This window comes from Eschscholzia californica, unplaced genomic scaffold, assembly GCF_041429995.1.
Source record: "Eschscholzia californica isolate CP2 unplaced genomic scaffold, dmEscCali1.0.p SCAF_2, whole genome shotgun sequence".
Classification (NCBI taxonomy): Eukaryota; Viridiplantae; Streptophyta; class Magnoliopsida; order Ranunculales; family Papaveraceae; genus Eschscholzia; species Eschscholzia californica.
The window spans coordinates 23,436,652-23,452,595 of NW_028238309.1; the positions used below are offsets into that span (position 1 = coordinate 23,436,652).

The following is a 15,944-nucleotide window of genomic DNA, read 5'->3' on the forward strand; positions in this document are numbered from 1 at the left end:
AAGAGAAGAGAAGATGGTGAAGTCGCCGGCGACTTTTTCCGGCGACATTAAAAGAGTGTTTGGTTTAATTTTTTTTGTTTTCTACTGTCTTCCCCGGAAACTTTAATGCTTTCCCCAAAACAGTGGCCAAGCGAAATAGTTTCTGGGGTTTGAAATTTTAAAGGGAATATGTGAAATTTTTCAAATTTTCCTGAGAAACAAATTTTAAGGGGAAATCAAACATTGCTTCTTCCTCTTCTTCTTCTTCATCATCTTCAACTCCAACCACCATTTCCCACCACCATCTCCGGTCACAACCATCACCATTGTGATTCATTAAACATAAACCCTAAAGATACATAATCAAATTAGAAATTTTTTTATGGAGTTGGGTAATCTATATGAATTACACAATATATTAAATCAAGTGAGGATTAAACGTTAACCCTAGAAATGTCTAAAATCAATTGATGCTAGTGGTAGCCGGATTCCGACAACCCTTGTCGGAATGGAGAAGAAATGGTCAAAAGATTTGTTTTCCTCCTAACTTTTAGAAAATATACTGGTCAACTGAAGTTGACTAGTTTTTGACAAAGTCTTCACACCGCGGAAATTATTTTGATTTCCCTAAAGCGCTGGCCTTTTTTTTTTGAGAAATCAACGACTACTATCTACGTTAGTCGTTACAAAGCATTGATACATCATGAAAGTGTGATAAGCACGATAATCGCATAAGTTAAACTGATAATGAAAATGATCTAAAGCTCAACAACAATAAAGAAGCTTAAAGCTCGACAAATTTATTACATTATTTATACTTTTAATAACCCAAGTTGTCAACACCTGAAGAGACCTCTTTTATGATTTTGGGTTTTACGCCTCTTTCATTATAAGTTTAAGGGTTATTTTCAAATGGCACCCAATTTTGTAACCAGCTTCCTGCCTAGCCCCCTACCTTAGCAATAATTCCCGTATGGTCCCTTTTTCCGTTATCTTTAACTTTCCGTTACTCTCTCTCCTCCATATAGTTTTCAATTTTTCAAATTCAACAATTGACAACAAATGTTATACTCATTTCGTCCCACTATGTTTGACCTTTTGCAGAATTCAACTTATTGTATAAACCTTATCTATTGTTGAAAAATGATAATATTTTCCTAAACTACCTCCATTTAATTTAGAGTATTTCATTAAATATGACATTAGAAGTGTAGAACAAATTAGACACTTTGACTTGCCCAATCCCTAACTAATGAATCAATTACATTTGACATGTCAGATGCAAAAATAGAAGTGAGTTTGATATATGTCTTTCAAAATGTATACAATTCAATTAAGTCTAATTTAACTTGAGTAAATAATATAGAGGAAGTTTTTTTACGAATCAAATGTTTGGCCTGTGATCATTGAGAAGTAAGATACATTGATCTTAGAATAGCTTAATCTTTTGTATGGCATAAACCAAAGGTTTTAACATCTAACTGTTACAGCATGACACGTGATTGAGTTCCTAAGCATACATTTAAAATAGAATCTTGGTGAGAAACATTCAGTACCTGGGAAGTAGATACATACATAACCATTTGCATTTGATTTTTCGAGATATAAAGAAAATTGAAATTTTGCACTACATCATTTGGAAATCATTGAGGAATATCACGTTTGAATCTGTTGTTACCCCAATCTAGAGAATGACCGTGTAAAACAAAAAATTATAAAGACTTTTTTATGAAGGTAATCATGTTGATAAAGTAAAATTTTATGATCGAATTATCAAAATTTACATAATTACAGTTATAAGATTACTACTTAATCTCTAAATGAATTAGAAAATTACAAAAGTTAATATTCAAATCGAGAAAATCAGCAAAAATGACAGCATGTTGCATAAGATAATGACAGTTGTATCTTGAAAAACAAAAAAATCAAGTGAATGACATAAACAAAAAAAATAGAATAACAATGATGATTTAAACAAAAAATAATAATAATGATTTAAACAAATTAACAAAAAAGGGTAAGTGCTTACCAAGTTCAGAATCTTCAGATCAACAAATTTGTAGATGAGAAGATGCATGATTATGATCTTGAGATCGTATGATGTATCGTCATGGTTATCGCAACAAAAACATAGAAGAAAATAAGTTGAATATAAGAAAAAGGGTTAATTCCGTTTCGGCCTCCAATTTGTGACCAACTGGCCGTTTTAGCCCCCAATTGTGTCCGACAGTTCGTTTTGGCCCCTAATTGTGTCCGGCAGTTCGTTTTGGCCCCTAATTGTGTCCGGCAGTTCGAATGATCAAATTTACATAATTACAGTTATAAGATTACTACTTAATCTCTTTTTATCTCCTTATTTGTTTTTATTCTTTTATTTCTGTATATTCCCTCTTTCTTTCTCTGAACTCTTTCGTTCTCTCTAAAAGATTCAAATCGAAAAATCACTGTCTTGATTTGTTCTACACAGTTATCCTCTAAGAGATTCAAATCTAGAAATTTCTTTTCAAATCCTATTATTCATTCTTTGATTTCTTTGACATGGTGACCAATCTGATCTAGATCGAGAAATCTGCATCTCTACCTTCATTCAAGAGGATTCAACATCGATTAGAAATTGGTTCTTACTTCCGAAGTCTTTATGATCATGATTTTGTTTCTAAAACTGATGTTCATCATATGCATAAACCTAATAATAAGTAGGTATTGATAAAGATATAGTAACAAACTACTGAGATTTAAAGTCAACGAAGAATGGGGCTGATCGATGGTTGGAATCATCTATGGTTTTTGTCTTCTTGAGATCCCCTCATACTTTGCTTTCAGATATGTGTACACCATCAGGAGATTGATGAGTAATGGAAGATGGTGACCATCTGGAAATATAAACCATCTAATATGTATACACCATCAGGAATTGATGAGTAATGGAAGATGGTGACCATCTGGAAGTATAAGGGCATCTCCAACCGCAGCCGGGCGGAGGCCGTAATATTGAAATTATGGCCTCCGCCCAGCGCTCCAAGCCCAGCCGGGTGGAGCGCAGGCTGGGGCTCCTCCCTCAGTCGCCCCTAATGTTAGGGGCGACTGAAGGGAGGCCCAAGTGACCCCAACAGTCACTTGGGGACATATCTTGGCCGCTGGTTTATCCAACGGTCAGATCTGCTTGTTTTTTTTTAAATATTAAACAATTAAAAATAACTAAAAAATTAAAAATAACTTAAAAATCAAAATACATTTTTGTAATTCTAATTAGTTTTAATTTTTTTAAAAATTCTAGAAAACTTAAATATTAGTAATTAAAATACATCCCCCCAAATGTCGGTCCCCGAATACATTTTTTTTCGAAAAATAGTTCAAACACGTATTTTATATATACATAAAATTACACACGTTTTTCGCACACCAACTAAAAGTGCACACACGCGTTTCCCACATGAACAAATTTTCGGCCTCAAGAGAGGCTGGGGCTGGAGCTGAATTTTAGAGGCTGAGCTGAGGCCAAAATTTTTGAGTGAAAAAGTGTTTTTTTCGGCCTAAGACAGACTGGGGTTGGAGATGCTCTAAAGGGACTATTTAGGGTTTTTTTCTACCAAAAATTCATATACCTACTTATGGGGAAAAAGGAAAGAAAACCTAGATATAATCATCAAACATGGTTCTCGAGATTGATAATGGTGGATTCAGCTTATCTAATCCACCAATACTTCAAGTAACTGTTGACGATTCAGCTTCTCTAATCCACCATAACAAGAACCGACATTGTTGACAGAGGTCGTCTTCATCATCATCTGTGAATTATTATTAGTAATGGAAGTTAGGTTTTATACTACTTTATTTTGCCTTGCTATAATGCTCTGTGGAATTCCTTTTCGTTGTTAACTACACTTTGATGCTGATGATTTTAGGATTAGGTATTTTTTTGGATGGATACGTGATGCTGGTATTGGAAAGTTGGGTTTTATACTACTTTTCAGATAGTTCATGAAGCAATAACCGAAACTGATGATTTGCGTTTTGGAGTTTCAAAAATCCATGATGATAAGAACTCATATGATCAACTGAGTTAATAACACCAGAGATCAACATTGTTCTCTGGATGAGAAAAAAACCCCTAAAAGGGGGTGAGAGAAAGGGAAGAAATAGAAAATGTAGGTGGAGAGAGAAAGGGAAGAGAGAGGAATTGATGAAATAAAGATTTAAAAAGAAAATGAATTCTAAAAAATCATAAAAAGAAACGATAAGAAGATTTATTGAAATGCCACAAGGGCAAAATTGGTATGTGTGATAAAAATATGGGGCCAAAATGAACTGCCGGACACAATTGGGGGCTAAAACGCCAGTTGATCACAAATTGGGGGCCAAAACGAAATTAACCCTAAGAAAAAAGAGAAGTAAAATAGAGATTTGAAGTTAAAATTCAAAGAAACAGAGAAGAAAATATAGATTGGAAGTTAAAATACAAATAAACAGAAAAAAGATACTAGAGATTCGAAGTTAAAATAGAATAAACAAAGAAGATGATAGAGATTCAAAGAAAATTTCTTACCGAGTTGATCGAACGGTTGAAGACTTGAGGGTTGAAGATCAGGGTTGAAGCCGAAAGGTTAAAGTGGGTTGAACTTGAAGGATGAAATCTTGAAGATAAGTTTAAAACTTAAAGACTAAAGATTAGGGATTTAAGGTTCTTCAACCGCTAGATCTAGGATTAGGAATTTGGGAATATGAAGAGAAGAGGTCAGGAGATGGATAAAATGATTTTAGGTTTTCTTTTTTTATTTATATACTAAGTCATTTAGAAATCTAATGGTTCAAATGTAACCCTAAGAAATCTAAGGGTCAGTAATCTTTCAGACTGGGGGCGGGTAATCCGGACGGGCGGACGGACCTTCACTCAAAAGATGAGAGACTCCATTTACCACTAACGAGAATACTTTTAAAGAGAGAAACATAGTAGATTTTTAGAGAAAGAAAGTGTGGTTAGTTAAATATGTTGGAGTTTTGAGGTTTTTTTCTTTCACTCAAAAGATTCAACTTCGGATGGTGTGCGCGTAAGTTAGTGAGAGTTTAAGAGAAAAAAAGGGGAAGGATTGATGCATGTTGACAGACAAAGGTATTCTTGGAAGAGATATGTTAAGTAATTTAACATTGTTTAGATGGAGTTAGAAAAAAGGGGCTAATTTTGAAGTGTAGAACAAATTAGATCTTTTATCGGTATTGAAACTAAAGAGTAGTTTTGGAAGTGTCATCATATTAATATTTAAATGAATGTTACAAAAGAAAAGTGTAGAAACATTTAGGACATCCATAAATGGAATAACACTCAAATAAAATGGCACGAAGGGAGTAAGTGAATGGGATGGTGGGAGTAAGTGACAAGCTTTCTCCCCAAATGACTGTAGGTAGAAAGAGAATATCAACAACAATAATCTCATTATCTAGATTAAGATCTCCAAACTTCTATCTTTCTCTCTCTCTCTCTCTCTCTCCCATAAAGCTTAAGAAGTTTTCCTCAATGACATCATGGTTCATGACCTGTCTTCTGCACTAAGTGGTTGCTTTTACTTATGGTTCTCTTAAGATAGTACTTTAGCTCCATGATATCCCTATTCATGGTCATGGAAAAGACACAACTACTAAATTTTTGGGTTCAACGCCTCATGATCAACTCTTGCTTCAAACTGAGATCCTTTTGTAGGAGTACTCCATTATACAATTGGATTTTTTATTCATGGTTTTTGTTAAAGATAAAAATATTACTTTTTTCATTCTAGGATGTAATTTTTAGTCATTTTTTAGCTGCACACTGGAGGATTTACTTTGAGATTATTCTAGGATGTGGTTGTTCTTGGATTTTCTTCTTGTACACACTTGGTGATAGACAGACATATGATAAATTTTTAAGAGGGATTCGAGTTTACGAATTTGATTAAATTTTCAAGCATATTTATAAGTTGGGTTGACACAATTGCTAAATATTGGATTTTGCGTTCATAAAAAATTGGAGTTTGGATTGTGTGTTGTTAAAAAGTTGTGGAAATTGGGTAGAATGAGGGAATTTAGGTGGATTGACCTTTGACTGGGTGGACTTTGTTAAAATGACCCTTATTTTCAAGTATTGGTCAAATAACCTTATTTTAGCCATAAACTTTCATATTTGCCCTCGTTATAAAAGGATGTCTAGATAATCTAGACAACAGAAAATAACAAGGATATCAGAGTAAAACTCTCTCTCCCTATTACAACGAAAACTAGCCATAAACTTCTTCGTTTACTTCTCATTCTCGCGCAGTTTCTTTGGATCGATCACTATCTCTCACACACTAATATCTCTGATGCAGGTATCCCTATCTCTCTCTGGATGTTTTTTTTTCGGTTCAACTATAGAGTTTTAATGGAGGCTCGTAATTATGGTTTTAATGGAGTCTAACTAGGGTTCTTACTGTTTTGAGAGAAGATCTCATTTCATGAAATCCATGATTTTATTAGTAGTATATGAGTGGCATTATTTAAGTTTTATCTTCAAACTACTTCAATTAGGGTTTTAATGGAGTCTAACTAGGGTTCTTACCCACATAATAAATATATCACATATCCTGTTTGTCAAAATGCCACAGTGAAGATAATAGTTAGTGGTAACTATGTTAGTATATTTTATCATTTCAAAGTGTTGTTATTAGGCCTTATCTTAATTAGTAGTAGTACCAAACAAAAAGTTTTGATAATTTTGATTGTTGAATTAGTTAGAAAATAAAACTGTAAACGTTACGTTAGAAGATTCATATTCTTGTTTGTTACTAAAAGTCGTTGAGGTTATTTAATGTAGAAACCTCCAAATTAAGCAAAAAAAAAACTTGAATTTGGTGATCTCTTCTCGCTACCATTTTCCCTGGTAATTTATACTAGATCAACTATGAATAGACAATCTATCAGTAACATATGGAATTGAATGTTTATATATATATATATATATATATATGTTTTCAATAGAAGCCCAAGCATATGGAATTGTTGATCTTTATAGGTTGGAATATGACTTTACCTCCTGTACTTATGTAGAAGTTCACGTGTTATAATTTATTTGCTTTACTTGTTTGTATTTCTCTAATATGTAATATGTGTTTCTCTATTTCTTTTTCTTTTCAATTTATTTTGCGCCAATACGTTCACCATTTGATTACATAATCGGAGCCTACCTGAGTGTCGAAACATATGTCAATTGAATTAGACTACTTTGATATATCGCTTTAGTACACTAAATTTCCCTTAAGAACAAATCATTGATGTAAAAACAATCCATGTTGTTAAAAGTTATTTATCTTTGACCCTATGAAGTTTTGTTAACAATAAGTTTCATACTAAGTGTCATTTTCATTATACAATTTTACGTTTTTACCAATCTATTGTTTCTTAAAACAGGTACAAACATTTGACCTAAGAACATCATAAGTCATATTCACCATGTGTTTGTTAATAATCCTCAATGAATCAAATTAGAGTTAATTCCTATATGGCCCCCTACTTTGTGACCAGCTTCCTTTATGGCCCCCAAATTTCTGTAAATTCAAATATGGCCCCCTATTTTCATGGAAATGTCATAACTACCCTTCCCAATTAATATATTTTCAAAATAAAATTAAAAACAAAATCCTAAATTCCACCTCACTTCCCTCTCCACCACTCATCTCTCTCCACGTCACCTATCTCTCCAACTCACCTCTCTCTCTCTCCAAGTCAGCACTCTCATGAAGGTCGTTGGCCGGAAAATTTTCCGGCCGGCGACCTTCAAACTTAAAAAAAAAAAAAAAAAATTTCACTCACTTCTCTCTCTCCTCTCCAAGTCAGCACTCACATGAAGGTCGCCGGCCGGCGACCTTCAAACTTAAAAAAAAAAAATTTTTTCACTCATCTCTCTCTCTCTCTCTAAAAATTCCGGCGAAGGGGGTTTCCCTTCGCCGGAATCTGGTCTGTTGAAGAACAGGCCGATCTGGTCTGTTCTTCAACAGACCAGATTCCGGCGAAGGGAAACCTCCTTCGCCGGAATTTTTAGAGAGAGAGAGAGAGATGAGTGAAAAAAAAAAAAAAAAAATTTTAAGTTTGAAGGTCTCCATTTCCAGCCGGCGACCTTCATGAGAGTGCTGACTTGGAGAGAGAGAGAGGTGAGTTAGAGAGATAGGTGACGTGGAGAGAGATGAGTGGTGGAGAGGGAAGTGAGGTGGAATTTAGGATTTTGTTTTTAATTTTATTTTGAAAATATATTAATGGGAAGGGTAGTTATGACATTTCCTTGAAAATAGGGGGCCATATTTGAATTTACAGAAATCTGGGGGTCATAAAGGAAGCTGGTCACAAAGTAGGGGGCCATATAGGAATTAACTCATCAAATTATTGTTCATGTTTGTTGAAGTTTGGTCTTACTTCATTTTTATTAATACATCTTATGTATTGCTTGATTGTCATTTTACATGTTGAATTCATCTTATGTGTTTTCAATTTACATGTTAAATTCATGTCATGTTTGTATGTATTTTAGAAGTTGGTAGTAATTTTAGTACGTATACATAATGAACTTATCTTTTTTTGTAGGGTAATTCGTAATGGAATCCGTGAGCATTTGGTTATTTCATGGTGGTAGATTAGAAAATGTGAATAACGAAATAAAGTATATTGGTGGTTAACAAGCCGGAATAGTTGTATCAGGCGAGACTACACTTAGAGAATTTCGTGAAGTTGTTAATGAAATAGTATGTGAAGATAGCACGACAAGTTTGCCACAATTGAGTTTTATGGTTCCGAGGACGATTCAGAGTCCTTCACCTATGGAAATTCAGGTTGAGCGTGACTTCACATTTTTCTAGACACATGTCAAAGGTAATTTCCCTAAGTGTGTTCCATTGTATGTTACTATGGAAGGTGGTTCACACTCTAAAAACGTAGAAAAGGAATACCTAATACCAGAGGAAGTTCCTCAAAGAGAACAAGTGTGCTCGATAGATTTGAACATTCCATTCACTAGTTATCCGACAACCTCACCAAACCGAACAGTTACAGAAGAACCTATGATCAGAAAAAGTGTTGAGGTAGGTGGAGAAGAAGAACCCGGAGATTTTAGACATGACCATTATTCTCTCGATGAAGAAGATTATGTGGTAGATTTGAGTTCTTCGGGTGTAAAGAACTCGCAGAAGAGTTAAAACCAGACATTTGTTCTAGAGAACAAGAAGACTATTTGTTTTATTTGAGTTGTTCTGAGATTTGAGAATATTCTGATGAAGTTAATTTTGATGTAGGGGGTGGATCATCTGATGATGTTGAAGTACTTAGTGAAAATCCATTTGGTAGAAGTGGTTGCGAGGAGGAAAAAGTTAAAGGTAAGGAGCCTTTAGAAGACTTAGGTACGGAAGATGTTGATGTGCCTATAATTATTCCTCTACATGATCTACCACCACTTCCGAGTAGTTTTGTATCTATTTGTAACATCTATGAAGATGAAGACGAAGGATCAGGTTCAAGAAAGAAAGACTTGGGTGTGAAAGTGTATGAGGTATTTAAATGCAAGAGTGCATTAAAAGATAAGATGAGTTTATGGGTTCTTAGTGAAAAATTCGAGTTTCGAGTAAAGAAATCAACAAAGAGTTTATGGTCAATAGCTTGTGCAGTTGAAGGTTGCAAGTGGAGTTTACGAGCAATTAAAATTGACGAATCTAATTTCTTTAGGGTGTCTAAGTTTGACGACACTCATACTTGCAGCAAGATTGGCAACCTCCACCGTGTGCATAGACAAGCTACTTCTAGAGTTATTGGAGAGTTAATAAGGCACAAGTTTGTAGGAGTGAAACGAAAACATAAACCAAATGACATAATCCAGGACATAGAAAACGATATTAGCATCACTATTAGTTACGATGTTGCTTGGCGGTCAAAAGAACGTGCGATTGATTTGGTGAGGGGGTCTCCTGATGAAGCGTATGTTGTATTGAGTAACTACTCAAATGAGTTGTGTCGGAGTAATCCAGGTACCATATGCCACATTGAAAAAGATAACTCAAATCACTTCAAATTTTATTTTATGGCACTTGGTTGTTGCATACGTGGGTTTAAGGAATGCATTCGACCAGTTATTGTGATTGATGGGACCTTTTTGAAAGCTAAGTATCTTGGTATTCTAATTTTTGCTGCTGGTCTTGATGGCAACAATAACATATACCCAATTGCATTCGGCATTGGTGATTCGGAAAATGATGAGTCTTGGCCTTGGTTTCTATCTCATATACGTCGAGTTATTGGCGATGTTAACGACTTAGTCATTGTTTCAGATCGACATAGGAGTATTTTGAAAGGAGTTCGAACTGTATTTCCTAATGCAATGCACGGTACATGCGTTTACCACCTTAGTAATAATTTGAAGGCAAAGTTTAAAAAGATGATTTCCTTTCGTTATTTTTTTGAGCAACCAAGAGTTACAAACTTTCAGAGTTTGAACGGTTATTCCTTGAGTTGGATCTTGCTTTTCCAAATGTTGGTCGTTATTTGCGTGATGTTGGAGTTGAGAGATGGGCTCGTGCTTATGGGAGTAAGAGGCTGTATGATATCATGATATCAAACATAGCTGAAAGTTGTAATGGTTTGATGCGTGATGTAAGGGAACTTCCTATCACACATGTCGTTGAATACATTAGAGCAACCATACAACAATGGTTTTTTGAACGTCGGCAACAATCTAGTACGAGGGAAACAATTCTCACCCAATGGGCAGCAGACAAGATAACTTCACGGATGGAACAGGCAGCCCCATATTTCGTTATACCAATCAGTTCAACCGAATTTCAGGTAAACTATGATCGTACAAGTGAAACAGTTGACATACTAAATAAAAATTGCAGTTGTCGGGTGTTTGATCTAGAGCAACTACCATGTATACATACTATCGCGGTTATTAAACGTGAGGACTTACACGTTTACAATTATTGCAACAAATATTACTATCTTGAAACAGTGCGCAAAGCTTATGCCGAATCTGTGTACCCCGTCACATCTCAATCGGGTTGGTCATGTCCAGACCTTCGTGATGATTCATTTATTAGACCTCCAACTACCAGACGTCGAGGAGGTAGACCAAAGATAGCAAGAATAGAATCGCGCGGGGAGTCTCTACCAGGACAAAGGAAGGCATGCAGTCGATGTCATCAATTGGGACATAATCGGAAGACTTGCCGTTTGAATGAAGCAGTTCCATCTTTTTGTCAAACCCTTCCTCTTTGATGCAAGTGTAAAAACAAAATATCTTTGCTTATTAAGTTTTTTACTACCTTAGTTGTGTATTTGTAGGTGTATAACACGAGTTATTTGAACTTAAATATGCAGGTTCAACACTTAAAGGAACTTTGGTCAAATATTTTGGAGTGATTGTAGTACAATTTTGATGTATGCCACGATTTCTCGATACATGATGAATGAATTTTGCAATTATTGGATACTTCGACTAGTTAAAATTTGTATACAGAAAGACTCCACGAAAAAACGTGAGTCACAGTCTGAGTCTAGACTCCTGCAGTCTGAGTCTAGACTCCTGCAGTCGTCTTGTCATCATTGTTATCGTCTAAGTTCCTTACAACCATGGAAGAACATAAATTTACGTCTTGGAATACCCATATACATATCAGTATTCAAAAGTGCAATAAGTAAAAACCACATACACACAACGAGAATTCAAAGATTATTTTTCTTCATCGACACAACAATCTTTGTCACTGTAGTTGTGATCTCTAAATCTTTTTTCTCAGCAATTTGGGCTAACATTTCAAACATATTCTCGAGCTGGGCAATTTCGTCGTTCTTCAGTTTCCCGTTAATTGAGATATTTTCATTAGTCTCAATTGTTCGTGATGTCTCGCCCTCATCCCACTTAAAATATTTACAACGTGACGAGCAATTGAAAAAATAGCTACCATGATTTTCATTATTTTTGTTGCCCCTTAACCATTGCATTACACACTCTCCACACCTCAGACACATTTTTCTTGTAGGGCATTCAACCAATTTATGCCCCGCATCTCGACAACTGAAGCAAATGCCGTCGTTAAATCCTCCCATGACTAAGTAGAAGAAGATGATAAAGAAGTAGAATAAGAAGATTGCTAGACTAGTAGTAATAACAACTTTGTAATAAATGCTATCACCCATTATTATAGTCAATTGGAAAATCAGATTTATGGATTCTCCAAGTTGCCATGTGAGTAAATAGTTGTTTGATTGACGTGTAAAAGTTGATTGATTGAAAGGCTTGAGTTGTCTTATTACTTTAAGATTAAGTGTATGACTCAGTCTAGATTCAGATGAAGTCTAGACTGAGTCATATAAAAGTTTATTTTCAAAATAAACATCAATTTTATTCCTGACAATCGAATATCTGAATCTTAGCTTTAGCTACTCAATATTCTTTTTATACACTTACCAAAAAGTTGATTGATTGAAAGACTTGAGTTGTCTTATTACTTTAAGATTAAGTGTATGAATCAATCTAGACTCGTTCAGATAAAGTCTAGACTGAGTCATATAAAAGTTTATTTTCAAAATAGACATCAATTTTATTCCTGACAATCGAATATCTGAATTTTAGATTTAGCTACTCAATATTCTTTTTATAAATTTACCAAAAAGTTGATTGATTGAAAGGCTTGAGTTGTCTTATTACTTTAAGATTAAGTGTATGAATCAGTCTAGACTCTTTCAGATGCAGTCTAGACTGAGTCATATAAAATTTTGTTTTCAAAATAAACATAAATTTTATTCTTGAGATTCATTTTAGAGTTCTATATATGTTGTAATTTCATTACCCAATTCCACACTTCATCTACTTAAGTACACACTAAAACAATTTAAGGAACCTAACAATTCAAATCTATAATGGATACAGGTAATAACAACTTGAACGATTCTACCGTGTTGAATAGACAAAGATTCCAATTACGACAAATGGCTCGAAGATTACAAGAAGAAGAAGAATTTTTTCGGAATGGTAACGGGCGAAGAAATAGATTGACGGTGTTAGATTTAGAGATTCGAACCAGGATTGATCTACATGAGCAATGCATTAATTTAGGAGTTAGGGTACCAATTTTCCGTGAAACTGTCCATCTTGGAAACAACACTACAGACTATAACTGGGCTTTACTATATGTAATAGAAGACAATGATCGAATGAGACAAAGGCTACTTCGTCATAGTCATTTGCGTGATGGTTTAGATGTCGAGCATTTGTGTTCTCCGTACTCGATGCGCAACGAGAAAGACTTCTCGGATTATGTTCGAACTATTTTGAACCAATATGGATATTTATACCGTTGGTTCCGACAATGAAGACGATCCTAATCTCATTGAAAATTCGTCTGATAGTGATGCTTTTTAAACCCCTATGTACTAGTTAAATAATTGTTTCTCTACGTAGAAATGTGTTTGGTTCATTAGTACGATTAGTAGTAATAGCGATAGGCATATGTGCCAATATGTATCTTTGCTTATGTGATCAAATGAACTTTTATTTTCAATCTACCACAGACAAAACTTTGTGAATAAATTGTACATATATAAAATGTAACATCAAAACGGATTAAATTCCTACAAGAACACTAAGCAATATCCTTGCCCTTGCATATCTCGTCGCACGTGCATTCCCATGAAGCTAATCCCGACGGACAACTATGTAGATTATGGCCGAACTCATAACATAAACAACATATTTCATCCTACATATCATAACATGTGAAAAATTAGTATTCTTGTAGGAATATAAATTCATTAGTGAAATTAAACCCAGTTACTGTTGTTTCTTTCATCGTCGCATCACATAACCATTCAAACGTCCTACACTCATTATTTCCGCATAATAGAAAGTATCCCTTTCCTCTAATGTCAGGAGTAAACATTAATAACATGAAACCGTTGCAACCGTATTGACATAGAGAATAGTTCCATCGACAATCGGTCAATAAATGTCCTTCCATTTACAAGCAGGACATATATCTACACTTGAATTAGCCATGAAAAGATTGTTGAGTAGTTGTGTTATTAGTTCATACTATTAAAGAAATAAGTTCCATTCACACCACACATATTTATATAGGTATATACATTAACTTTTTAAATAACAAATAAAATTGTTTTTATGTACTGGCACAATATATTTTAGTGTTTTCTGTACAACGTTTTTTCGTTATAAAAGGGGTACAAGACTACTTTCATTTTACAAACCTTTTATCTTTCTATCAAGTTTTACTTTGTCTCAAATTTTACAAAGTATGAGTACTTCAAGTTCGATGGAGGTTTGCCAACTATGCGAAGAAACCACACACACTGCAACAAAATGCCCATGGATGTATTCAAGGTGTCCTGTTAGTACATGTATCGGCATTCAAAAGTTAAATGTATTCGAAGGGCATCCGTGTCCTGGAAGAAGATATTTAACATGTCAATTTAGTTGGTGTGAAACATTCAAATGGCTTGATCATGCCATACACGAGTCAAAAACAACGAGTGTTAAACAAATTATTCCAAAGACTTGTTACTACTGCGACGAGGATAACCACGACATAAAAGATTGTCCATGGGATGGTTATCCATGCACAAGGCCTAACTGCGGAGGTTGGATGATCATGTCCTGGAAGAAGATATTTAACATGTCAATTTAGTTGGTGTGAAACATTCAAATGGCTTGATCATGCCATACACGAGTTAAAACCAACGAGTGTTAAACAAATTATTCCAAAGACTTGTTACTACTGCGACGAGGATAACCACGACATAAAAGAATACCAATCCAAAACCCATGACGTTTTCAAAAGTTCATTCAATAAGTTGTAAACATCATGACAAAACGAGTTATCAAACCAGTTACTGTATATACTATATACAAAACCATTTTCCTTAATCTAGCAAGCAATGGCAGTGATTAGTTGCCCACCCATGGTGCGATCCCAATAAGAGGAGAGTACCTCAGGAGAGCCTAGAGTGCGTTAGATAGTACCAGCCCATTTAGGCACTAGCTAATGCACTACGTCTCCTCGAGAAAGAAACTTACCCCTAGTCGGTAAGCCTCTCTCCCACTAAGGGACTCCGCAATCATTGAAGAGTTTACCTCATGATACATATATACCTTAAGTATCTAAATACGTTTTTCTGATCACCGAGTTCGAATAAGAGAGCCGTCCCCCAATTACCATGGAAGGACCTGAACCTCATTATCTTCGGTACCCTGTCATGCATCTAATGCGATCTTTCAAAATCAGTTTCATTCATTTATCAAAACCAATATTCATATTCGATTCATTATCTTATCAAACACGGAAGTGGAACAACCAAGAGCCATATCGCACAAAGCAGAGGGATTCCCAATCAATGTCACCTCCCAGACGAGCGGTCAGGAGTACGTCCCTAAGCCTCGAACTGGAGGCATGAGCATCAATGGCCAGCAAGTGAAGCACTCTACTCCCACAGGTCTCATGACTAGTGTCGCCCACCTCACTGGTCTCACACGGGTCACAACCGTGTCCACATGTCATCCTACCCTCAATGGCTACGTGCCCGTAGGTTGACATAATCCGCAGTCGGGTACATACAAGAAAATCCCCAGTAGTTCACAATCATCGTAAAATCAGTTCGAAAACATTTCTCATATCGCATCAAAACATTTCAAGCATATTTCAGTTCATCACATAAATAGAGTTTCATGCTACCTAAACTCTAGTCATAATGGCGCATATATAACTATAGAATCTAGCATATTCATTATCTAAAAAACCATGCTGGATAAAGGATTCAGAACCCCTACCTCAGTCCTTGCATCCCCAAAGACTCCCGCCTACCAGACGACCTTATTCCTCCTCATTCGCATACTCTGGGATAAGGAAGAATAACCAAAAACACCGAATAGAAACATTAGATTCTTATACTAAGAACCTTCGTAAATAAAA

At 35.2% G+C, this 15,944-nt stretch overlaps 1 protein-coding gene across 1 annotated transcript; it reads left to right on the plus strand.

Moving 5' to 3' along the window:
• Nucleotides 1–8,882: 8,882 nt before the first annotated feature.
• LOC147557013 (uncharacterized) lies at nucleotides 8,883–11,238 on the plus strand. Its single transcript, XM_086658737.1, has 3 exons — nucleotides 8,883–9,165; nucleotides 9,267–10,349; nucleotides 10,451–11,238. The coding sequence occupies exons 1-3, from the start codon at nucleotides 8,883–8,885 to the stop codon at nucleotides 11,236–11,238; spliced, it is 2,154 nt and encodes a 717-aa protein (XP_086514863.1).
• Nucleotides 11,239–15,944: the final 4,706 nt, after the last annotated feature.